At 49.0% G+C, this 26151-nt stretch overlaps 1 protein-coding gene across 1 annotated transcript in view; it reads right to left on the bottom strand.

Annotated features, from left to right (window-relative positions):
- PRAG1 (PEAK1 related, kinase-activating pseudokinase 1) overlaps positions 1–12278 on the bottom strand; it is a 43753-nt gene extending 31475 nt beyond the window's left edge. The window contains exons 1-3 of the mRNA XM_027853693.1: positions 12193–12278; positions 8206–8580; positions 5185–6797 (exon numbers count right to left, since the gene is read on the bottom strand). Coding sequence (XP_027709494.1) covers positions 5185–6797; positions 8206–8505 — 1913 coding nt within the window. The 5' untranslated portion in view covers positions 8506–8580; positions 12193–12278. The remainder of the gene's footprint in view (positions 1–5184; positions 6798–8205; positions 8581–12192) is intronic.
- Between the last annotated feature and the right edge of the window lie 13873 nt (positions 12279–26151).

Genomic DNA, 26151 nt, shown 5'->3' with positions numbered 1-26151 from the left:
TGGGACAAGTGCCCCTAGATGGGAGAAGGGGAAAGGGTGCTTGAATTGTCAGAAAGAGAAAGAGAAACAGTGTCAATGATAGGCCAGTGAGCTTGACTTCAATTCCTGGTAAAACTCTGGAGCCGATTGGGAAAGGGATGGTTAGAGGACAGCTAGAAACAGAAGCAGTGATAACCAAGAACCAGCTGGGCTTCAACCCAACCAGCTCGTGGCAGGCTGACTGTTGTCTTTTCTGGCAGGGAAAACAAATGGCTGGATCATGGGGAGCTATCGTCCCTACTGAACAGCATCTGCCATTCGCTCCTGAACGTTCTTATCGATGGTCCAGATAAAAGCTCATCCAACCTGCAGAGAACCCAAGAAAGGGAGCAAGGGGTGGCTAAGAGAAAGGGAGGAAGGCACACTGAACACTGAGCCACGGAGCAGCCTGGTATGGGCAGGGGCACACTGGTCAGCGTTTAGCAACTAGATCTCTGGGGGAAAGAATGTGTGCATGACCTACTTTCAAGAGTAAACTGCCTTGGGGCAGCTAGGTGGTGCAGTGGATAGAGCACTGGCCCTGGATTCAGGAGGACCTGAGTTCAAATCTGGCCTCAGACACATAACATTTACTAGCTGTGTGACCCTGAGCAAATCACTTAACCCCACTGCCTAGCAAAAAAAAAGAGTAAACTGCCTTATTAAAATTCCTGACATCACTTTCTTAAGCCCACATTTGTAGTGTATGCTGATTACTGAGATGTAAATGCTCACACTGAAAATGAACCAGGTGGTTCCAGAGTTCAGGTGCAGGCTGGCACCAGCAAAGCCCAGGCTGTAGGTCTCTTCCTGAAGGCAGAGGGGACTGGCTGACCTCAAGAAGCAGCAGCACCAGGTAAGGAGGATGCAGAGAGACAGCGCCTCCAGGGGAGAGCTCCTGTCCCAGAAGATCCCTAGGGTGGGGTGGGGCTTGGTGACTTCTTGATGAGGGTGACTGAGGTACCCTACTATGATGGCAGAGAGTGCTCTGCTCTTCTAGGAGGGCATGCCTGATAAGGGTTGGGAAGCATGCTCTACCTTGTACTCTGGAAAATCTCTGAATTGAAAAGAAAGGTGAGAGGAGAACAGAGACAGCTAACATAGAAAGAAAGAGACAGGCGTTAGCCTTTCCTGTGCCACAGACCCTTCGGCAGTCTGCAATGCATAAAACGAAATACACAGAATTATGAAGGAAACCAATTAGATTGAAAAACAGTTCTCTAAATACTTAAAAAATAAATGTTCACAGACCCCAGGTTAAGAACCTCTCCCATTGAAGATGGGAAGATAAACAGCATTACAAAAGCCCAGAAGTTCATAGGAGGCAGAGATAATACATAAATATGCAGAAAAATAATAATAAAGATAAGGAGCCCAAAGGAGCTGGATACAAAGGATCCAAGCATGGGAAGTCAGCAATGGGAACCTGAGATCGGAATGTCAGAAGGCAAATTTGCCCTCCCAGCTCTCCCTGAGGGTTGCTTGGATAAGTCCCACGACCACAATATAGTTCTGGAAGGGCATACCTTATTAAAGAGATGCAGGATGGGTCAAAGAGCCTGGGAGAAAGGAAAAGACAGAGTGAAATTCTAGATTAGGAAGGTATGAGGAAAAGCCTTGTGGGAAGCATTTAGATAGACACTAATGGAGACAGATATAGAAATGATATTGCCATTACAGTAGACTACAGACCACCTGGACAGAAGGAAGAAATAGATGAGAAGTTTACAGAACAGATCAGAAGCCTGGCGGGAAGGCATGGCATGATATTAAAGGGAGCCTTCATCTATCTGGACAACTCCGGCAGGGCTTTTCTTGTACAAAGCAGAGCAGCTCATGTCTGTGGGACTCACCACCACGATAAGGAAAGAGAAAGCAAGAAACGTGTCTTACAGCCTGCTATGTACACGGCCCTGATTCTCTCCTTCCAAATGTGGAGAAGCCGAGAAAGTGAAGTCAGTGGTGCATCTAATGCTCACTAACAAGACCATTTAGATTAGATTCAGACATTTAGAAATAGCCATTTCCAGACTTTTGGACTCTTTTGGCACATTCTGGGGGCATTATCAAGTCATGAGAATCTTTGGACTCCAGGTGTTACAGGGAAGATGAAGCCCACCAGGAGCCACAAGTGATTGCTGGACACCCCAAGGGGGCCCCGGGGAAAGCTGGGGTAAGGGCCTAGAGGGTGCCCTGTCAAACAAGGCAGGGGGTGCTGGGAAGCTCCTGCCTCTTTCCAGGGCACCCACCTAACACTGACTGTCTTTCTGCACAGTGTGTAAAAAAGAGGAGACAAGAGCACAAAGGAATATGGCCCCATCCTTGGGCAAAGAGACTTTCTGAAGAGTTAACAGGCTTCACTGTGCCAAGCAAGGCTGGAGGGCACAGGGTGACTTGGGAAGGGACAAAGTCAGCCCTGCTGACCCTCTCGAGTCTCCAGTTCATTGCCCAATTCCTTCTGCATGACTGGTTCCTGGGGCTGTCCTGGGCCCTAGTAGAGTGCTGTGCTCAGCGGCCCTGACCTATTCGCTCTCGAGTCTATGGCCTGGCTGGCATTCAGGTCCAGAGAGGCCCAATCAATGTGCTATGAGACCTGGACCCCGGGCCTGCAGCCCCTCCACAATACTACACCCTCTCCTCTCACAGCAATGGGGAGGGAAAGGAATCTGGCCAGGGTTCCACAGCCAACAAGCATTTGAGGTAGGATTGGAATCCAGGCCTTCCTGACTCCAAGCCCAGCACTCTATGGACTCCTGCTTCAAGCCGATGCCACTGCAGTCAGAAACTCTTCAAAGAAAGCTGGCAGTGCCCTGATGGCCTTGTCTCCATGCCAGAGATGGGCTTGGGCAGGGCTGTATAGCACGAGGCCTAACAACCCATGGGGCATCTCAGAGTCTGAGGGCTCGGCATCCTGAGAGAAAGCCTGGCCATACACACCGGAGCCCGACAAAACCTGATCTGATTCAGGTCCTACTTGAGCACCACCTTCGTCGGGTTCTGTGGCAACCTGGATTCTGGCCTCAAGGCTGGCATTCTCAGACTGGTCAGCTTTAATTGCCACTGTTGCCGGGGTTCAAGTATTCTCTTGGGATTTGGACCAGGCTGGACTCTACAGAGGGAGGAGGGTAGGAGAGTGAGTGAGTTCATTTGTCCAATACGACCCCTGTCTAGCCTCACCCAAGCGAAGGAGAGAAACTCAAGTTCCACGTCCGTCCTCCTGCCCTGGTTCGGTTCGCCCAACCTGGCCCCAGACAGGGTCTGAGCCTTCCATTCGGTGACCAACAAGGTGGTGGGGCCTGAAGTCAGAAAGGCCTAGCTTCCAATCCCTTCTCAGATGCATGCTGCCTTTTGGACCCTGGGCTAAGTCACGGCTTCTCTGAGATGCCCTTTCCTATCTGTAAAATGGGGATAATAAAAGCCCTTACCTTACAGAGCTATTGGCAAGAGGATCTGATTGGATAGTGCGCAGCACACAGAGCTATGGAAATGTCTCACTTCTGAGGAGCCCCAGTCCTCTCCCAAGCCCGAGCAGAGCAGTGGGCTCCTGAGCAGATCTCTTCTCACTCGGACAAAGCCCCATGGTTGGGCCTCCCAGGGGACCCCATCAAGCAACAGCACACTTTCTCGTTTTGGAGAAAAACCCTAAACTAATCTGATGGAGAGAAACTTTCCCCAGGATTTAAATTCCCTGGGCAGGCTGAAAAGGGTCCTTATCTTTTCTTTTCCTTTGGGAGCCCTGCATTGCCGCAGAACAAGTCAGCAGAACTCCGGCCCTCCATCATCCCCTGGCAGGTGGGCAGGGCAGGGAGCTTATGCAGATAGTGCATGACCTGCCCACCCTCCTGCAACCCACGAGGCCTAGAGGTGTGCGCTGAGATCTCAGGCTGCAAGCGCCCTCAGAGGCCATGGAGTCCGAGGCTCAGGGAGGGCTAGGGACTCACCCAAGGTCACTCAGGTGGTTAAGTGCTGGGAGCAGGATTCCCATCCAGGTCTCTCCTGAGCCGAACACCAGGCCCTCAGCCAGTGGGCCATGCTCTCTCTCCCCTCCACTTCCAGCTCCTCCTCTGTTAGTGTAAATGTCCCCCAAAAAGCAAGCTGACCCCTGGACTCTCACTGTGGGCCTGCCTGTAACACTGTTGCTGCTGAGCAGTCTATACCACATGGCCTCTAGCCTGGCCCCTGGCACCTCGGGCCTCCTTGGGCCTTTCTTTCAAAGGCACAAAAAACATTAAGTGACTTAGGAAGCATCGGGATCTGGGCCTATGAGGAAACGTCACACCCACGTGGAGGGCGAGCCAAGCTGGCAGAGGCAGCAGCCACTACTCATTCATTCATTCATTCATTCATTCATTCACTCACTCACTCATCCAAGCATACTGAACATGGAAGCAGATTGAGGAGGCAACCTCCCAATCAGCCCCAAACCTTCAAAGGCAGAGAGCAACATGCCCCCTGCCACCCTGAGACCATGTATGGGAAGCCCACAGTAGGGCGACCGGAGCAGGGACCTCAAAAGCCACCAAAGGCAACTCCCTCATTTTACAAAGGAGGAAACTGAGGTCCAGGGAGGAGAAGGGACGTACCCAGAGTTGCACTGATACCAAATGTCCGAGGCAGGACTCTAAATGCAGTAGTAAAACTCCTTCCCTTGAAGTATCCTGGCTCCAGAGAGAACTCTTTCCTCTCTAAGAACATGAAGGGGGTGGGACCCTCCTGTAGAGGATTCAGAAAGGACCACAAGGGATTCTGTGGAAGGGACTTAGCATGCAGGAAGACACCCCCCACTCCCACTAGCACACACACAAACACACACACTCCTCCCTGTCCTACCTGAGGAAGGCAAGCTGGGATACAGTCTACTGAGTGCCCAGGTGCAGGGACAGCCACCAGGGAAGGTTTGGAGCCACAACAAGTCACGAAACCATCAACTAATGCCCAGAGAGCAGGAGAGCTAAGTGGCCCAGGGGCAAGGGCACAGGCTTCTGAGGCAGAAGGCCTAGGCTCAAATACCAGCTCTACTTGTGAGCTTGGTGGGCACAAATTCCTCCCCTCCTGGGCCTCTTGTCAAGTGCGAGGTCCGCTCTCAGTGATGCTCTCAGAGGTCCCACCCAGCTCTAGAGTGAAGGTCCCAGCATCTCTGTGCCCTCTGGGCATGAAGCCACCTACCTTGACTTTGGAGGAGGGGGAGGAGGTGAGAATTCCTCTGCTTCACTCCTGTCCTTGGGGAATTCGAAGGCAAAGGAGGCTGACTTGCTCATGCCAGGCCCAGCTCCTCCCTCAGCTGGGCTGGGCTGCTCAGAGATGCTCTCTGCCCGGGAGAGCTGGCTGCCGCTGGCTGTCTCCATCTCCCTAGCCATTCCTGGGCTGGCTGGCCCTGGATCCAGCCCCCCAACCCTGTCTTCCTCCTCTATCCTACCCTGGTAGCTCCTGGCCCCTCCCTGGAAGCGGGGCCTTCTCTGGTCCCAGGAGGAAGACTGAGCTGGCATCAGGCACCGGCTGAGCTCCCTGGCACTGGAGGAGGAGGAAGAAGAGGAGTAGGAGGAGGAGGAGGAGGAGGTGTCTGTGGGACCTGGGACAGCCGGCTGGCCCCAGTAGCCATCTTTGAGCTGGGCTAGTGGAGAGCCCTCTGGGGACCCATGAGACACCCCAGGGTTCCCCTTGCAGACCTTGGGGGGGATAGCTGGGCATCTTCTTCCCAGGTCCTCACTCCTTGGGCCAGGCAGGTGGTTGTGAAGTGGCTGCTCTCGCATGGGGGTATCCTCCAGGCCTGGCCCAATGTGCCCAAAGGGCCACTGCACACCCACTGCTGAGTCAGGACTACTGAGGTAGATGGTGCGCTGGTCGTCCTCCACGTGGGCAGCCATGATGGTCACCTTGGCCGCCACCTGGGGTGCCACATCGGGCTTGGGCCTCCCTCGGCCCCAGCTTTCCCCTGCTGGGTCCTGGCCCAGGCTGTGCCCAGCCTGCTCACTTGTGCCTGGCAGGGTGGAGGACAGTGGGCACGGTTTCTTCCTCTTGGTGATCTCAGCATAGATGGGCTCTGGCGGGCTGCATTCTGGGGGCTGGCTCAGGGAACCTGAGGATTTGCTGGGGCTCCCCCCATTTGGGCCTAGGTCATGCAGTCTCCTCAGTTCAGGCTGCCTTGAGAGGGAGCAGTAGTCGCTGTCTGGGTGCCCAGCAGGGGGGTTGGACAGGCCATCGGACAGGCTGGCTGCCTCCAAGGCCTGGGGTAGCTTCCTCTGGGCCAACGTGAAGGCGCAGCTGCTCTCTGGAGGGTCCTGACAGCAGTGTCCCCTGCTCAGGTTGGGGCCCCAGCCCTCCTCACGGGCCGAGGCAGTCTCAGCAGCACCCCGGGGTACAGGCCTGGCCTTCTCGTGCCCACCTCTGGAGCCCTGCACGCTGGCAGGACACCATTCAGCGATGGCGCAGTACTCTCCCCCGTCGAGGTCCCTGCCAGGCGAGGGCTGCAGATCCTTGCTCCTGGAGGCAGAGGGCAGGCCTCCGGTGTGAGGCGTGCTGCTGCCCCCAGCCCTCTCTAAGAAGGCAGCCAGTTTCTGGTGGAAGCTCTGGTGGACCAGAGGTGGTGATTCCTGACAGGGAGGGGTGGCACTGTCCTCGTGGCCTCCCTTATCCTTGCTCCCTGGCCTTGCCAGGCTGGGCAGACCCAGCCGGGCGCTGGCGGTGAGGCTGTGAGGGCTGAGGCTGCTGGTGGAGAAGGTTCTCGGAGTGTCTTGGGGTTCCAGGAAGGGAAGCTTGCTGGGCGTGGGCCTCCAGAGCACCTGGGCAAGTCCAAGGGTCAGAGATACTATTAGGGAGGGAGGGAATTGTTTATGGGAGAGGAAGAAGAGAGAAGGAGGCCCCCCCTCCACCCGCCCCTTGTCTCTGACCCTCGTGAAGCGGGCAGCAGCCTCCCCAGGACCCCGAGCCTCGACTTCCTCCTCTGTCAAATGAGGGCAAAACCAAGTGCCCGCCTCCAATCCAGGCTGGCTGTCAGGACCTCACTGGCCAAACTAGTCATTAGACAGAGGAGGACACTGAGGCTGCCTAAGGAGATGAGGTGACCTGCCCAAGGTGGGTCAGTCAGAGGCAGGACTAGAACCCAGTGTTTGTGACTCTAGAAGCAGTGCTCTGACCATTCCACCACACTGCCTCCTCCCTTTCTAGTGCAGAGAGCAAAATGAATGGGGGCAGGAAAAAGAAGGGAAGAGACTAAACATTTATGTGGCACCTACTGTGTGCCAGGCACTGTGCACTTCCCAAATATTATCTCATTTGTTCCTAGGAGTGAAGGGTTATTGTTATCCTCATTTTACAGATGAGGAAACTGAGGCAGACAAAGGCGAAGTGACCTGCCCAGGGTCCCATAGCTGGTGAGTGTCTGGGCTGGATTTGAATTCAAGTCTTCCTGACTCCAGGCCCAGCATTCCGCATCGTGGTGCCCCTAGCAGCCTCTAACATGGCATGGTCAGCCCCTCTCACCTTACCCTTTGGCCTGCTTTCACTCCACTGAGGTACTGGGGAGACGCAACAAACCCAGTTTACTTCCGAGGAGGTTTAGTGCTTAGCTGGCCAAGGGCACTTAGCTCTCCTGGGCCTATAATGGGGGTCTGGACGACTTCGGGGGCCCATTTCTATTCCTGTGTACTGGAAACACAGGTCAGGCTAACCCGTATGAAAACCCACATCTCTGGATGTGGAGGAAGGGTGGGCAGGGCCGGCACCCATCCCCACAATTCCCAGCCACTCTGAGCTGGTCCTGTGAAGGACAGTGCGACATCATCTCTGGATGAGTCAGACAAACTCCCCAGAGGCGGCAGAGGCCAGAGGGGGCAGGCCCAAGGTGGGAGGCCGCAGAGTCAATGATCTAGACAAATAGGAGCTCCTCAGGAGAGGTCTGGGGAGCCAAGAGCTGGAAGGGACCTCCGGAGCTGGGGAGGCCAAGCCCACCCACTTCACAGATGTGGGAACCAAGGCCCATGGAGGGAAGGGAAGAGAAGGCCACAACCATGAAGTCTGGGGCATGATTCCAACCCAGCTTCCCTTGACTCCTGTAGAGGGAAAGCTCAGCTCCGGGATGCTCAGGGACTCTGGCCATCTGCCCTTCACCCCATCTGAGTCTGAGTTTCCTTGGATGTAGGATGCAGGGCTTGGCCCAGCAGGCCCCGGTGCCACAGTGCCAGGGCTCACCTGTGGGGTCTCAGGGCCCGCCTCCATCCCAGCCCATGCATCTGTGCTCTCTGTGCTCATCATGGTGGGTTTCACTGCGATGGTGGGCTTGGTGCAGGGCGAGGGGCCGCAGCCCTCCTCCTCTGTGGGCCCCCTCCTGGGGGCCCCAGGTTGGACCACGGAGGAGGACCGCTGCAGCTGGTGGTCACTCTGCAAGCAGAAGCAATTCTTGCAGGAGCCCGGCTTCCAGATGTGCTCCACAAACTCACTGCACGCTGACATCTTCGGGAGCCCGGAGGTCAGAGGGGTGCCCTGGTGCATCTTGGGCGGGGGGTTCCCGGGTTCATTCTGGGCTGCGCTCCCTGCTAGTGTCTAGGCCTGTCCTTGACGCACTCCCTGAAAAGAAAGGCCAAACATGGACCTAGTCAGTGACCCTGGATGCAGAGTGCCCTTCCTCAGATGCTAACCGAGAGCTAAGGGAAGCCTGCAGCTGTCCTTAATCAAAGGGCCTGGGTTCAAATTCTCCCTCCCTGAGCCTCTAGGATTCTGGGTGTGACCATAGGCAGCTCCCTTCCTCTCTCTAGGCCTCAGTTTCCTCCTCTGTAGAATGAGAGGGTTGAGCCTGCCGGCTTTGAAGGTCCCTCTGAGCTCTAAGCCCATCCCTGCCAGTCCACAGTAGATGCTGAACCCAGCTGGGCCAGACATCTGGAGCTCCCAGGCGCCCAAGGGCCAGCACGCCTCCCGAGAGCAGCTGCCAACACACTCATTTTGCAGGTGGGCAAACCGCCCAGGTCCCCCAGGGCGGGAGGAGGGGCCCAGTTAGCTCTCAGCCCTGTCCACCCTGACAGCCGCTGCCCATTCTTTGTAACACAAGGGTGTCCTGGGGGCCCAGAGCCTTCTCCTCTGGGCAGCCGGGCTGAGTCTGAAGTGGGAGGGATTAGGGGACTGTCGATCAAAGTCAGTCTGCTGTGGGCCTGTGGGCAGGGGGCATGAAGTGTGTGGGGGGAGGGGAGAAGTTACAAAGGAGGGTAGAAGTCGGTCCCTGCCCTGAAGGAACACACAGTCCAGCGTGGGAGATGGCCTGCAATAGCCGCGTCCCCATGAGCTTGGCACAGGACGAAGTGCAGAGTCTGACAGGGAGGGAGGACTGGGACTTTAAGGAGAGGAGGGCAGCATTCCTGGCATCAGGCACAGCCAGGGTAAAGGTGTGGGGTCAGGAGATGGAGTGTCTGGCAGTGTCACTGGATCCCAGAGCTCAGGGGAGGATCAGAGGCGAAGAAGGGGTGGGGGGGTGGGGAAGGGAGACAGGTCCCGAAGGGCTTTGAATGCTGAGCAGAGGATTTCATTCTTGATCCTAGTTGTGAGAGGGAGCCCCTGGGGGTAGGGGGGAGTCACAAGGTCAGTCTTTGGTAACTGCCTTTGTCACCTGTCCTCTGACCTACAGCTAGGTGGCACTGAAGTGGATACAGTGCTGGACCTGGAGTCAGGAAGTCCTGAGTTCAAATGCTGCCCATACTAGCTATATGACCCTGGGCAAGTCACTTAACCTGTTTGCCTTTCCTCATCTGTAAAACTGGGATAATAACAGCACCTTCCTCTTGGCGTTACTGTGTGGATCAAATGAGATCCTATGTGTACGGTGTTTAGCACAGTTCCTGGCACACAGTAGGTGCTATATAAATGTTAGCTATCATGATTTTTCACAACTGCACAGGGCCTGGCAGAGAAAGAGGCCTTTCTCAGGGCCCTGATACCACCCCTCCCAACCCCCAGCCTAGGCGGCACACACAGCAGGACAAGCTGCCCTCCTAACCTGACCTGAGGTCCTCTCCAAGGAGGGCCTCTGGAGGAAGGGGCCTGCCTCCCTGGAATCTTTTCTTCTGAGAATCTCCTGGCACCCACTGTCCTAGGATGGCAATGATGTTCTAGGCAATCACACCTCAGACATCTGCTAATTTGGCAACCTCGGAAGGCTGGGTGCCTCGGTTTCCTGACATGTAAAATGGGAATCTCACAAATCCTACTCCTCAGATGCTAGTCGTGATAGCCTTCCCTGGGAGAGCCTGGGTTACCGGCTCACCCTCGCCCTGCTCCAGCTAACCTGTGAAGGCCGGCACCTTGCCAGCCCACATTCCATACCTCTGAGGAGAGAAGAGGCCTCAGGATTACGCAAGGCCCCCTTAGCAGTGGGAGGGAGCCCGGGAGGCTGCAGAGTAAGACTAGCCCTTCAGGTCTGCAGCTCTGACAAGAGGTTATCGGGGTCTGGGCCAACTTCCGCAAGAGGGATCGTGGGATGAAGGGTGTATTTCTGGTACTAGTGAAGTCAATGGGAATCACTCAGGCTGACCGATGTGAGAGGGACGCAGGTAATGTGCGGGGAGGACTGAGGCAGGGACAAGCAGCACCCAACCAAGTACCCCAGGCCCTACTCTGGAGTATAAAGACTAATGTAGCGCCCAAAACCCCCAAGCCAACCCAAACAGAACTGCCAGCGCCCCCTGGCCAGGCCAGGCCAAGCTAGGCATGTCTGACCAGGAAAGGACGCCCAGTTGGGGGAAGGGTGTGTGTGTGTGTGTCTGGGTTTCCACACCCCCCCCCCAGCTGGCCTGGGTGAGTTATGGAGGAAGTGACAGCCTGCCACCGGGGTGGGGGAGGGACAAGTCAAGTCATGACGGTCCCACGGGGCTGCAGAGGCTTTTTTCTGTCCTGGGTAATCTAATCTCCAGGCAGGAATGCCGAGGAACACCCCCTGCAATCTCACCCAGCAGCATTCCCACCCCCCATTCACACACCAAAAATAAACAAATATCTTCAAGGTCCCTGATCGTGAATCCCTGGGGTTCAGGACCCCCCCCCCCCCCAGGGTTTATTGGCAGCTAAACGGGCCAGTGAAGCCTGCAGCAAAGCCTCTAGCAGTCCCTGGACTTTGCTGGCTACCACACCAGGGACCAGTCACTGAACCTCTCTGGGCCTCAGTTTCCTCCTTTGTGAAATCGGGTGGACTCAAAGTACAGAGCAGGGCAAGCTCAGGCATGGGAGGGAAGGAGCTACTGACTGACTGGTCACACACTCCATCCCTCCCCACCCTTCCCAGGTCCCACTCACCAGGCAAAGGAGGCCAGGGGGCCCAGACATTCTTGCTGAGGCCGTCCTCCCCAGCACAGGGTGTGGGCTTCCCCCTCCCTGAAAACCTTATCTCAGGCTACTTCCCCTGGGTCCACTCCCTCCCTACTCCAGCCAAAATGGAGCTGCCAGAGCTCACTGGTAGTTTCCCACCTCCACCCCTTTGCTCCCATGGTCTGCCATGCTCTCCTGGACCCCCAGCCCTCCAGTCTCTCCCCATCCAGTAAAGTCCTCCTCTAGGGCAGGTGTCTGCTTCTTCAGTGAAGCCTTCCTACCCAGTCAGACTACCCAATTCTCCTGAGACCCGGCCTGGCCCTCCTGACTCCATACTGGGCTGTCTCTCCTGTGATATTTTCATTATCTCGTACTTGAGTCTTTCTCCTGGAGTCGGAGCTCAGCCTGCTGGCAATTCCCCAGGGCGAGGGGCTCTGGTCACCCCACGCTGGGCTCAGTGTTTGCAGAACAGATGGGAGCGCACTCAAACAAGATTCACGACTCAGATGGGAAAACTGAGGTCCAGGGAGGGCGTGGTGGAAAAGCAGTATGACCTGGCTAGAGTGCTGGGCTTGGATCCAGGGAGTCCTGGGTTCGAATGCTACGGCAGACATTTCCTAGCTGTGTGACCTGGTTCCTCCCCTTAATTCTCTTTCATTCTCCCTCAGTTTCCTCCTCTGCAAAACAAGGGGGCTGGCTTCTGAGGTCCCAGCCCCTTCCGGGGCTCGGAGGGTGGGTGTCGGAGCCAGGACTGGAGCCCCGATCTTTGCTGCTGCCACAGCCCCAGCGCTTGTGCGCCCCCCCACCCCGGCGCCTTCCCCCAGGCTCTGGGGACGGCTCCCTCCCACTCCCTAGCTGCCTCAATTTCCCCGCCTGTGCTCGGAGACTCACCTGCCGCCACCGCCAGACCCCGCGATCAGCCTAGCTGAGCCAGGACCCCCGCCCAGCAGAGCCCCCGGCCTGGACACCGGGGGCATTGTTCCCGGGGCGCGCAGGCGCGCGTGTGCCCGCGTGAGTGTGAGCGCGTGTGTGTGCCCGCGCGTGAGTGTGAGCGCCCGGGGTGGGGGGCTGTGGGGGGAAGCAGGCCCTCCGCGCCGGGCCGGAGCCCCACCCTCTCTGGCCAGCCCGCGTCCCTCCCCGCCCCCTCGGACCCTCCCCGTCCCCGCCCCCGGACCGCGCCCCCACTGTCCCCGCCCTCGGCCCGCCCCCTGTAGGCCCCGCCCCTCCCCCTTGGACCCTCCCAGGCCCTCCAGACGGCCCCCGGACAGCGTCCCGCTCTCCCCCCCATCGTCGCCGCCCCCTCGGACCCTCCCCAGACCCCCCCAGCCCCCTGGTCTGTCCCCCGCCCTAGTCCCCTTCGCTCCAGCAGCCGGGCAGGGATCTAGAAGCGCACCTGGCAGCCCGGACACTGTCCCAGGGCAGACTCCGGCCCTCCCCCTCTCCCCCCTCCCCCCCCGTCCAGGCTGAGCCCGCGGGGGCCCCCTACATTCCCAGTAACTTTGTGCCGGCCTCCGCAGAAAGTCAGTGTTGGCCTGGGGAGGGCCGATGGGGGTGTGATGGGGGGGTAGGGGGCGGCTTCTTGGACCGGGAGGCGGAGCAGGGAGCTCTGACGCCTCCCTCGGCTCCACCGTCCTGGAAGGCTGGGACCCCTCCCTCATCCGCTGGCTGCAACATCCGCAGAGACCTAAGGAAGCACCCCCAGGACACAGAGGCTAAGGCAACCAGACACCCCCACCCCTCCCCCCCCCCCAGTGCGGGGCCCCGGGACTAACGGGCCGCCGCCCCCCCCCAGCACTGTCCCTGTGCCTCAGTTTCCTCTCCTGGAAACTGAGGGCATGGGGCTCCATGGCCTTCAAGAAGGTCACCTCCATCTCTGGCTCTGGGATCCTTGGATCCCTCACGGAACACATCAACTGGGGGAGTTGCGGGGGGAGTGAGGAGTAAACTCTCTAAGCACGCAACAAAACTGATGGTAGGTGAAGTGTGAGGGGGCAAAGGACATACCCAAACAAGCCCAGGACCACAGCCTCCCAGAGCTAGGGCCTGGAGGCTAGGTCCCTCCCTTTACCGATGGGGAAACTGAGGCTCAGAAAGCAAAGGCGGCTTGTCCAAGGTCGCACACAGGATACTAGGTCTAGAGCTGGGAGGGACGGCAGATGCTGCTAAGTCCAACCTCCTCACTTTGCAGAGGGGGAAACCAAAGACCAGGGAAATCTGACCTGCTGTCACACACACAGTATGAGGGGCAGGATTTGCACCCAGAACAAGAGAGGGGAAAAAAAAAAAAAACAACTTTTAGCAGACTACTCGAGGGATTCCCCATCCTGACTCAGCCTTCATCTGCAGCAAAGGCCCAGGCCCAGGAGGAACAGTCCCTCTGGGTTCAGTGGCTGCCTGGGTCCCCCCAAGCCCTGATGGAAAGGGCTAGCAGAGGGAGGTGATCCTCTTTCCTTTGCTCCCCTCTTGGGTCCCTACCCCCTCCTCCACCTGCCCTTATAGGCTCCCTTTGCCACCTCACCCATGAAGCTTTCCTCCATCCATGTCCAGACCTTGTCATGGCCATCAGCAGGCCACCCCATCCCTGTTCTCTCTCCACTATCACCGCGTACCTCTCCTCCCCAACTGCTGCCTTTGCACTGGGAGACCTCAATATTCGTGTGCCCTCCTCAGTCCTCACTGGTGTCCCTGCAATTCTGACACCACAGTTGCTTACCCCTTCCTACTGCCCACCCCACCCACTTCTCAGCTCCCTTGGGCACTAGGCTCTCTCTCCAGCCTGAAGGAGGGCTCCTTCTCAGCCCCTTCACTCGATCATGATCCGTCTCCACACCCCCAAGCGAGCCCATGGCCCAAGTCTCATCCTGGACCACCTTTCTCTCCATCAGCTCTTTTGTCCATGTATCAGTTCCCTTGGGTTCAGTTATTAATCCATCTCTCATGGGATGATGGGTCTTCTGCTCCATTCTCATATCTCCAGCTACCACCCATGATGGCCAACTTTGCTGTGATGTCTCTCAAATGTCTCTCATGTCCAGAAGAATTTATCCTCTTCCTCCTTAAACTTGTCCCTCCTTCAAGTTTCTGTCTTGAGCACTAGCATCCTTCCAGTGGCTGAGGTTTAAGCTCTGGGATCTCACTCCCCAGATTCTTCATTCTTCCTCACTAACCTTCCCTTTGACCTCACGTCTTCTACATCCTGGTGCTCCTGTCCTTCAAGAGAAGAAGAGGAAAGTTGGTGGGGAGCGGGACTTCCTTCTCCTGTTCCTGCCTAAAGTCTAGCTTCCTTTGAGGTGAGGAGTGGGGCCTTCACTCAATGTTGACTTCTCACTCCTGGTCATAGCCTTCACATCCCGGTGACTATGAACTCCTGTAGACCACCATCTAAGCCCTATTCTCCACCCCACCCCCAGATTCCTTATTCTATCTCCTCTACCCTCCACCCCAAAGTTCCAGCCAAACACCATGCAGCCTTTCCCCTGTGCCCTCTGGAATGCCTGTTCCAAAGGCAACAGTCTTCTCTTCATCCTAAGTCTTGTCATCTCCTACTCCTTCCATCTACTAGCTCTTACTGAAGCCTGACTTCCCCCATGACCCAGCCTCCCTTACCTCTCCAGCACTAGCTGCATCTTCCCTCACTCTCCTCAGTTCACTAGTTGAGGCAAAGGAATTGGGATGCTTCTTGCTCCCTATTGCACATCCAGGTTCTCCCCCTCCCTCCATTACTCAGCAACCTCTCCTCTTTTGAGGGTCATGCAATTCATCTCCACCACTGAATCAAAATCCTGGTAGCTGGTGTCTACAGATCCCCCCCAGGTCATTCCCCTCCCTTCCTCAATGAGTTCAGTACATGGCTCACAATTTTCATCTCCTTCCCAATTTCTGCCCTTTACTGGAGGACTTGAACATATATATTGACTTCCCCTCAAGCACCCTAATGACTCAGTTCCTCAACCTGCTTACTTCCTTTGGCTTCCTTGTCCAGCCCACCTCAGCCACAAATAAGGATGGCCATCTTGCTATCATTCACAAACGTGCCACCTCTGAAATCCCTTTATCTGACCAGCTCTTTCCACCTTTCCCTCTGTCTTTCCTTTCAAAACCTTACTCTTCATCATGACCTCCAATCTTTGACCCTTCAATCCTCTTCCTGGCCATCTCTTCTGCACTAGCTACTCTCCTCTCTCCCATCTCTACTCTTGGTGAACCAATTTAACTCCACACTGTCCTTTTCTCTTGAATTACCAACCCCCTTATCATATCACTGATTATACCCAGCTGAGTCTCAGCCACGGACACTCCCACCATTTGCCACACCACAGCTTACAGGTGTCCTGACCACAAGAGACCTGTAGGAGATGCTACGGCCACCTCTAGCCACTGTCCCAGATCTTTCTACCTTTTCACAGCCCAATTCTTCAAAGAAGCTGGGTGTACTTGTGGTCTTCATTCCCAGCTCAGGTCCACTTTTCTGCCCTTTGCTGCATCTCATCAGTCAAATGAAACTGCTCTTGCCAATGGCCAGATCCAATGACTTCTTTAGGGGTAGCCAGGTGGCACTGCAGTGGATAGAGCTCCTGGCCTGGAATCAGGAAGACTCATCTTCCTGAGTTCAAATCTGGCCTCAGACACTTTCTAACTGCGTGACCCTGGGCAAGTCACTTAACCCTGCCTGCCTCAGTTTCCTCATCTGTAAAATGAGCTGAAGAAGGAAATGGTAAGCCATTCTAGTATCTCTGACAAGAAAACCCCACATGGGGTCACAGAGAGTCAGACACAACAACAAACATGACTTCTCGTCTTTCTTGACTCCTTAGCAGCCTTTGATACCATTAGCCTCCCCTTTCTTCTCCCATGGAGTCTTTCCTCTGGGATTTGCAGGACCTGGTTTTTCCCTTCTCTGTTCCTTTTTAATCAGGATCCTCACCCTCTTTCCACTTCTATAAGCTCCAGAACTCCAGTTTGAGCCTAGGCTCTCCTCCCTCTACAAGGTCTCTTGGAGACACTATGTGCTCCATGCCTTTAATGATCATTTCTATGCTGATTACTATCATGGAAATAATAGCTAGAGCACCTACTATGTGTCAGACACTGCTAAGCACTTTACAAATATGGTCTCATGTGATCCTCACAACAACCCTGGGAAGGCGGTGTTGTTATTATTCTCATTTTACAGATGAGGGAACTGAGGCAGACAGAGGTGAAGTGACTTGTCCAGGGTCACACAGCCAATGTCTGAGGCTGGATTTGAAATCAGGTCTTCCTGACTCCAGGCCCAGGGCTCTTTCCAATGTGCTATCTAGCCCCTTAAGAAGCCAATCTAATAATAATAATAACAACAATAGCATTTAAATAGCACTTTTAAGGTTTGCAAAGTACTTTACACACATTATCTGTTCAGTCCACACAGCAACCCTTTGAGGTGGCTATTATCATCTCCATTTAGCAGATGAGGAAACTGAGTCTGAGAGAGGTAAAATGATGAGCTTGGGGTGACACAGCTAGTAAGTGTTTGAGGCAAGATTGGAACCCTGGTCTTCCTGATGCTAAATCAGTCAGTCTCTCCCCTGTGGACGTGGCTGAATCTCTTCTCTGCTGCCTTCCCCTAGAGAAATGATTTTTGTACTCTGGAAGCAAGTTACAAACCTCTTTTTTAGTATCTCTAGAAATCTTAAGAAATACAAATATTTTCCTCTAAAGTCCTTTCCAGATACCAGCGAAAAGACCCACATAAGAAAAGTGAGTCTTGGATGGAGGACAAAAGACCTTTCTTCTCTTTTCTTTTCTTTTTTTTTATTTACTTTCAGTTTTCAACATTCATTTCCATAAGCTTTTGAGTTTTAAATTTTCTCCTCCTCTCATTTCTTCCCCCTCCCCTCCCTCCAGACTGCATACAATCCCATATAGGCTCTACATATACATTCATGTTAAACATATTTTCCCATTAGTCATGATGTAAAGAGCAATTAGAACTAATGGAAGGAACCACAAGAATGAAGCAATAAAACAAAACAACAAAGGAAAAGGGGAGCAAATAGTTTGCTTCCATCTGCATTCACACTCCATAGTTCTTTCTCTGGATATGGACAGCAATTTCATCCTGAATCTCTTGGAGCTGTCTTAGATTCTTGCATTGCTGTGAAGAGCCAAATCTTTCAAAGCCAGTCATACTGTAATGTGGCTGTTACTGTGTACAACATTCTCCTGGTTCTGCTCATTTCACTCTGCATCAGTTCATGTAAGTCTTTCCAAGTTTTTTTGAATTCTGCCTGCTCATCATTTCTTATAGCACAATTGTCTTCCATTGTATTCATATACCACAACTTGTTCAGCCATTCCCCAAATGATGGACATTCCCTCAATCTCCAATTCTTTGCCACCACAAAAAGAGCTGCTATAAATATTTTTGTCCATGTGGGTCCTTTTCCCGTTTTTATGATCTTTTTGGAATACAGCCCTAGAAGTGCTATTGCCGGGTCAAAGGATATGCACATTTTTGTAGCCCTTTGGACATAGTTCCAAATTACTCTCCAAAATGGTTGGATCTTTTCACAACTCCACCAACAATGCATTAGTGTTCCATTTTTCCTACATCTCCAACATTTATCATTGTCCTGTTTTGTCATGTTAGTCAATCTGATAGGTGTGATGTGGTACCTCAGAGTTGTTTTGATTTGCATTTCTCTAATCAATAGTGATTTAGAACATTTTTTCATATGACTATAGATGGCTTTAATTTCTTCATCTGGGAACTGCCTGTTCATACCTTTTGACCATTTATCAATTGGGGCATGACTTGTATTCTTATAAATTTGATTTAGTTCTCTATATATTTTAGAAATGAGGCCTTTTTCGGAGACACAGGTTGTAAAAATTCTTTCCCAGTTTTCTGCTTCTCTCCTAATCTTGGTTGCATTGGCTTTGTTTGTGTGAAAACTTTTCAGTTTAATGTAATAAAAATTATCCATTTTGCATTTCATAATGTTCTCTGTCTCTTCTTTGGTCATAAATTCTTCCCTTCTCCATAGATCTGAAAAATAAACTATTCCTTGCTCTCCTAGTTTGCTCATTGTATCAGTCTTTATATTTAAATCCTTTACCCATTTTGATTTTTACCTTGGTATAGGGTGTAAGATGTTGGTTTATGCACAGTTTCTGCCATACATTTGTCCAGTTTTCCCAGCAGTTTTTGCTAAATAGTGATTTCTTATCCTAGAAGCTGGAGTCTTTGGATTTATCAAACAGTAGATTAGTATAGTCATTGACTGTTGTGTCTTGCATACCTAACCTATTCCATTAATCTACTGCTCTTTCTTAGCCAGTACCAAGTAGTTTTGATGATTGCTGCTTTATAATACAATTTAAGATCTGGTATAGCTAGGCCTCCTTCCCCTGCATTTCTTTTCATTAGTTCCCTCGATATTCTGGACTTTTTGTTCTTCCAGGAGAAATTTGCTATTGTTTTTTCTAGCTCTACAAAATAATTTTTTGGTAGTTTGATTGGTATGGCACTGAATAAGTGACTTGATTTAGGTAGAATTGTCATTTTTATTTTATTAGCTCAGCCTACCCATGAACAACTGGTATTTTTCCAATTATTTAGATCTGACTTTATTTGTGTGAAAAGTGTTTTGTAATGGTGTTTATATAGTTCCTGGTTTTGTTTTGACAGGTAGACTCCCAAGTATTTTATAGTGTCTACAGTAATTTTAAATAGAATTTCCCTTTCTATCTCTTGCTTCTGGGCTTCTTTTTAGTAATATACAGAAATGCTGATGATTTGTGTGGGTTTGTTTTTATATCCTGCAACTTTGCTAAATTCATTTATTATTTCACGTAATTTTTTACTTGATTCTCTAGAACTCCCAAGATATACCATCATATCATCTGCAAAGAGTGATAGCTTTGTTTCTTCTTTGCCTATTCTAATTCCTTCAATTTCTTTTTCTTTTTTTATTGCTAAAGCTAACATTTCTAGCACGATATTGAATAACAGTGGTGTAATGGACATCCTTGTTTCACACACCCCCACACCCTGATCTTGGAAATGTTTCTAGCTTATCCCCATTACATATAATGCTTGCTGATGGTTTTTGATAGATGCTATCTATCATTTTAAGGAAGACTCTATTTATTCCTCTGCTCCCTAATGTTTTTAATAGGAATAAGGGTTGCATTTTGTCAAATACTTTTTCTGCATCTATTGATATAATCATATGATTTCTGTTAGTTTTGTTGCTGATATGGTCAACTATGCTGATAGTCTTCCTAATATTGAACTAGCCCTGCATTCCTGGTATAAATCCTACCTGGTCATAGTGTATTATCCCAAGATAAGTTGTTGTAAGCTCTTTGCTAATATTTTATTTAAAATTTTTGCATCTATATTCATTAGGGAAATTGGTCTATAGTTTTCTTTCTCTGTTTTGGTTCTTCCTGGTTTAGGTATCAGCACCATATTTGCATCGCAAAAAAGAATTCTTCACCTATTTTCTCAAATAGTTTATATAGTATTGGAATTAGTTGTTCTTTAAATGTTTGATAGAATTCACTTGTGAATCCATCTGGCCTTGGAGATTTTTTCTTATGGAGGTCATTGATGGCGTGTTTAATTTCTTTTTTCTGAAAGGGGGTAGTTTAGGTATTTTATTTCCTCTTCCATTAATCTGGGCAATTTATATTTTTGTAAATATTCATCCATTTCATTAAGATTTTCAAATTTATTGGCATACAATTGGGCAAAATAACTCCTAATTATTGTTTTGATTTCCTCCTCATTGGTAGTGAATTCACCCTTTTCATTTTTGATGCTGGTAATTTGGTTTTGTTCTTTTTTTTTTAAATCAAATTAAACAAAAGTTTATCTATTTTATTGTTTTTTTTTTCATAAAACCAGGTCTTAGTTTTATTTATTAGTTTAATAGTTTTCTTAATTTCAATTTTATTAATCTCTCCTTTGGTTTTCGGAATTTCTAATTAGGTATTTAATTGGAGATTTTCAATTTTCAATTTTTTTCTAGCTTTTTTAGTTGCATGCTCAATTCATTGATCTCTTCTTTCCCTATTTTATTCATATATGCATTTAGAGATATAAAACTTCCCCTTAGGACCAATTTTGCTGCATCCCATAACTTTTGGTATGTTGTCTCATTATTGTCATTCTCTTGGATGAAGTTATTGATTGTTTCTATGTTTTGTTGTTTGACCTACTCATTCTTTAGGATTAGATTATTTAGTTTCCAAATAATTTTTAGGCTATCTTTTCATGGCCCTTTATTATATGTAATTTTTATTGCTTCATGATCTGAAAAAGATGCACTTAACATTTTTGCTTTTCTGTATTGGATTGTGAAGTTTTTATGCCCTAGTATATGGTCAATTTTTGTGTAGGTGCCATGTACCACCAAGAAAAAGGTACATTCCTTTCTGTCCCCATTCAGTTTTCTCCAGAGATTAACCATATTTAACTTTTCTAAGGTTCTCTTGATCTCCTTAACTTCTGTCTTGTTTATTTTGTGGTTAGATTTACCTCATTCAGAGAGGGAGAGGTTGAGGTCCCCCACTAGTATAGTTTTGCTGTCTATTTCTTCCTGTATCTCCCTTAATTTCTCCTTTAAGAATCTGGCTGCTATACCACTTGGTGCATATATATTTAGCAATGATATTATTTCATTATCTATGGTACCTTTTAGCAAGATGTAGTTTCCTTCCTTATCTCTTTTAATTAGATCTATTTTTGATTTTGCTTTGTCTGAGATCAGGATTGCTACCCCTATTTTTTTTTAGTTCAGCTGAAGCATAATATATTCTGCTCTAGCCTTTTACCTTTACTCTGTGTATATCCCTCTGCATCAAATGTGTTTCCTGTAGACAACTTATTGTAGGTTTATGGTTCTTAAGCAACTCTGTTATCCATTTCTGTTTTGTGGGAGAGTTCATGCCATTCACAGTCACAAGTATGATTACTATCTCTGTCTTCCTCTCCATCCTATTCCCCTCCCTCCTCATTTGTGTTTTTTTCTCTCCTTTTTCCCTTTCTCTCCTCAGTAGAGTTTTGGTTTCAACCAACCTCTCCCTTAGTCTACCTTCCCTTCTATTAGCCCCTTCCCTTTTCTTTTCCCTTTACCCTTTCTGCTTCCTATAGGTTAAGTTAGATTTCTATACCTAACTGATTATGTTATTCTCTCTTTGAACCAAATCTGATGAAAGGAAAGTTCAAACAATGCTCATCTCCCTCCCTTCTTTCCCTCTACTGCAGTTGGTTTTTGTGCCTTTTCATGTAATATAATTTATCCTTCTCTGCCTCCTCCTTTCTTCTTCTCCCAGTACAATCCCTTTTCACCACTTAATTAGATTTTGTACCATCACATCAAAGTCAACTTAAACTAACACCCTCTGTCTAATTATACAGATGTCACAATGACATTATAGTTCTCAAGAGTTACAAGTGTCATCTTCCCTTGTAGGGATGTAAACAGTTTGTCCTTATTGATAATCTGATGTTGTTGGTTTTTTTCTTTCCTGTTACCTTTTTATACTTCTCTTGAGTCTTGTATTTGAAGGTCAAATTTTCTGTTGAACTCTGGTCTTTTCACCAGGAAGGTTTGGAAGTCCCCTATTTTGTTGAATTCCATTTCCTCCCCCCAAAAAATTATGCTCATTTTTGCTGGGTAGTTGATTCTTGGTTGTAACCCAAATTCCCTTGCTGTTCAGAATATTGTATTCCATGCCCTCCAATCTTTTAATGTAGAAGCTGTAAGGTCCTTTGAAATCTTGACTATGGTGCCATGATATTTAAATTGTTTCTTTCTGACTGCTTACAGTATTTTCTCTTTGATCTGGTAGTTTTGGAATTTAGTTACTATATTCCTTGGCATTTTCAAATTGGGATCTCTTTGAGGAGGTGATTGGTGGATTCTTTCCATGACTAATTTGCCCTCTGGTGCTAGGATCTCAGGGCAGTTTTCTTTGATGATTTCCTGAAGGATGTTTGTCCAGGCTCTTCTTTTTCATCATGGTTTTCAAGTAGACCAATAGTTTTTAAATTGTCTCTCCTGGTCTATTTTCCAGGTCAGTGGTTTTACCAATGAGGTACTTTATGATTTCTTCTATTTTTTCATTCTTTTGTTTCTGTTTGATTCTTGCTCTCTCATAGAGTCATTAGCTTCCACTTGCCCCATTCTAATTTTCAAGGAGTTGCTTTCTTCTATTAGATTTTATACCTCCTTTTCCATTTGGCCCAATTTACTTTTTAAGGAGTTCTTCTCTTCATTGAGTTTTTGTGCCTCCTTTTCCATTCAGCCAATTTTACTTTTTAAGGACTTGTTTTCTACAGTTAATTTCTGTACTTCCTTTTCCAAACTATTGACTCTCTCTTGCATACCTCTCATTTCTTTTCCCAATTTTCTCCTACCTCTCTTATTTGACTTTTAAAATCTTTCTTGAGCTCTTCCAAGAAGGCTTTTTGGGCTTGAAACCAGTTCACATTCCCGTTTGAGATTTTGTATGTGGAAATATTAACAATGTTGTCCTCTTCTGAATTTTGCCTCGATCTTCCCTTTACCCAAAATAAGAATATATGGTCATTTTCCATTTCTGCTTTCTGTTCGTGGTGTTTGCCTATTTTCTGACTTTTTACAAAAAAACAAAAAACAAAACAAACAAAAAAACCTGTTGAGTTTTCTGTCTGGAGCAAAGGTGGCACTTACCCACACTTCTTTTCCTGGTCACTGGGGCCTTGCACTTGAATGTTTGGCTCCTGGTCACCCAGGCCTTTCACAGAGATGTTTCGCTGCTGGTGGGTTTCTGTCAGCCTGGAGTTTTTTCTTCTGGAGTTATGCTTTCCAGAGTTGTTTAGAGGCACCAGGTGATTTCAATGCTAGAGAACACATCACCCATGTTCATTTTCCAAGCTTGTGTCTACCAGTTCCCCTTCCTGTATTGAGGCTCTCAGGGGTTCTGGTACTGGCACTTGCCTGTTGCACCAACCTGGGTCTCAGGATCTCCCCCTAGTATGCTGAGGTGGGGTTTGCCACTGGCTTGCTGGGATGTCTCCAATCCTGTACTGCTCCCCCTCCCCCAGACAGAGAAAGGCCTTTCCTGTTTATCCCCCAAGCTTCCTGGGGTACAAGATTGCTGTGCTCTGTCTTTTTGCTGGCTCAGGGTTTTTCCTGGGTCGATATTTTCTGAGCTTTCAGAGGTCAATGGGGGGGGTGAGAGTGACTTACTTCTTACTTCACCATGTTGGGTTCCAAACAAAAGGCCTTTCTTAGAGAAGTGGATTGATTGACCACATTTAACTCCAGTTTCCAGGTGGTTGGGTCTGTCTGGGGTTCCTTCTCCACTGAGAAAGCATTAAGATCTTTTCTGGAGGGAGGAGAGAGGAGGGAAGAGGGAGGGGAGAGTTCCTCCAGGAATTGGAATGTAGACTTGCTCACTCAACAAGGCTGTCATGCTAACCCCAGGCTGTATTTTTACATGTTGTGACCTTTACCTGGTTCATGATTCCTAAAAATGTTCCTGAGTCCCCTTGGAGGGCATGGGCCCCTCTGTCCATTTGGACATCTCTCTTTCTAAGCTAGAATAGTCATGGATTGAACTGATGCAAAGTGAAGTGAGCAGAACCAGGAGAACATTGTACACAGTAATAGCAATATTGTTCAATGATTGCCTTTGAATGACATATCTCTTTTCAGCAATACAATGATCCAAGAAAATTCCAAAGGACTCATGATAGAAAATGCTATCCACCTCCACAAAAAGAACTAATGGAGTCTGAATTCAGATCAAAGAAGACTATTTTCACTTTTTAAATTTTTTTCATGGTTCTTTTCTGTTGGCCTCTTTCTTCTTTCACAATATGATTGATATGGAAATGACTGAACATATATAACCTTTATCAAATTGCTAACCATTTTATGAAGGGGGTGGTGAGGGAGGCAGGGAGACAATTTGTAACTCAAGATTTTTTTAAAAATGAATGTTAAAAATTGTGTTTATGTGTAATTGGAAATAAGTAAAATACAATTAAAAATAAAAATAAGATAGAAATAATACTAGTGATGAGGATGGGATCTGGACCCCAAAAAAGAAAAAACCCTGGACTTTCTCACATGGCCAGATCTCTGGCATTCCCCAGAGGCTATAATCCATCAACTGGTCTTTCCTTGTGGCTACACCCAATCTCCCAATTCTGTTACCTTTAACCTAGCCTAGCCAACCTTTGTCTTACCTCCCTATGTCCCGTGCCCCCTCCCCCACCAGCAACTTCCACCTTTAATCCTATCTAGACTCCATTCTCCCTTGATCTAGGTCCCTGGAGTTCTATTACCTCATAGACTACTTGGCCACTCCTAAATCCCTCCCATAGTCTTTCTGTATATAAGGGGTTCATCTTGAATCCATCAAGATGCTCAGATTCTTAGAATCTAGCCAATAGCTCACTAATGTTCAGACTCCTTAAGAGTCTGCCCAATATGATGGATGTTCTAATAAACCTTGTCTTTGGCTGAAAGAAGGCTTGGGTTGAATTCTTTCAGACAGGATCTGTGTGTTGTGACATTGGGGTCCCACCACCCCTAAACCCTTAAACCTCAACAATAGCACCTAAAAAGAGTAAAAATAAAAGGTATAGATATTGGATTAAAGATAGATTAAATAAAACTTGTTTGTCTGTTTTTCTTCTGGTAGACTGGTGCATAAACACAGAGGATAGTACTAGTTTAGAATTTTTTGACAGTACCCATTTTGTATATCATTTTCTATGACCATGTTGTTTCTCCTTGTAGTTGATGGAGCAGTGGAGAATGCTCTAGATCTGCAGTTAGGAAAACCTGAGTTCAAATCCTGCCCAGACACTTATTTGCTGTGTTTACCTGGGCAAGTCACTTAACCTTTGTCTACCTCAGTTTTCTCAACTGTAAAATGTGGATAATAGTAGTAACTACCTTCCAAGGTGGTTGTGAGAATAAAATTGAGGTAGTATTTGTAAAACAAACAAACAAAAATGTGGCCAGGCACTTAGTAGGTGCTATATAAATGCTTATTCTCTGATGAAATGATAGCTCCTTGAGGGCAGGGATTGTTTCATTATTTTTTGGCTTTGTATTCCCAAAGCCTAGCCCAGTGCTTAGCATATAGTAGGTATTTAATAAATATTTTTTCAATTGAATTAAATATCATTCCTCTGCTAAAAAACATTCAGGTTTTTCCTTGCCTAGTGAAGGAAGGAGGCAAGTAGGCATATATTAAGTACCTCCTATGTGCCAAGCACTGTGCTAACTACTTTTACAAATGTTAGCAACTATTGATGCAACAATCTTGGGAGGTAGGTATTATTATTAAACCCATTTTACAATTGAGGAAAGTGAGGCAGAGAGAAGTCAAGTGACTTGTCAAAGGCCACACAGCTAGTACGTATCTGAGAGAAGATTTGAACTCAGATCTCTCTGACTTCAGGCTTAGTACTCTTATCTATTGGACTGGAAAGATCAATTTTCGATTTTGGCATTCCCTTGTTCAAGCCTAATCTTCCTTTTCCAACTTTATCTGTGACTACCCCACTTTGTTTTAGACTCCCCACTCAACTGGATTGCTCTCTATCCCAAATTCTTGTCCTGTCCTTCCCAATACTGGTTCCTTAGCTCATGCTGTTCTCCATTTTAGAATGGACTTACCCACAAGTTACCTTGGCAGGAGATTCCCTTCCTCCAAACTTTCAACTTCAGAATGAAATTCTGAAGACACACTAGAAAATAATTCCAAGGAGGAGAAAACATTTGGATTTTTCTGAAAAAACTCATGTGGTTGCACAGGGAGCTCACCAAATCACCTAGACTATTTATTTATCTTTAA

This window comes from Vombatus ursinus, unplaced genomic scaffold, assembly GCF_900497805.2.
Source record: "Vombatus ursinus unplaced genomic scaffold, bare-nosed wombat genome assembly UNPS02010193.1, whole genome shotgun sequence".
In the NCBI taxonomy this organism is placed as follows: domain Eukaryota; kingdom Metazoa; phylum Chordata; class Mammalia; order Diprotodontia; family Vombatidae; genus Vombatus; species Vombatus ursinus.
This window is presented reverse-complemented; position numbering and strand designations above follow the sequence as displayed.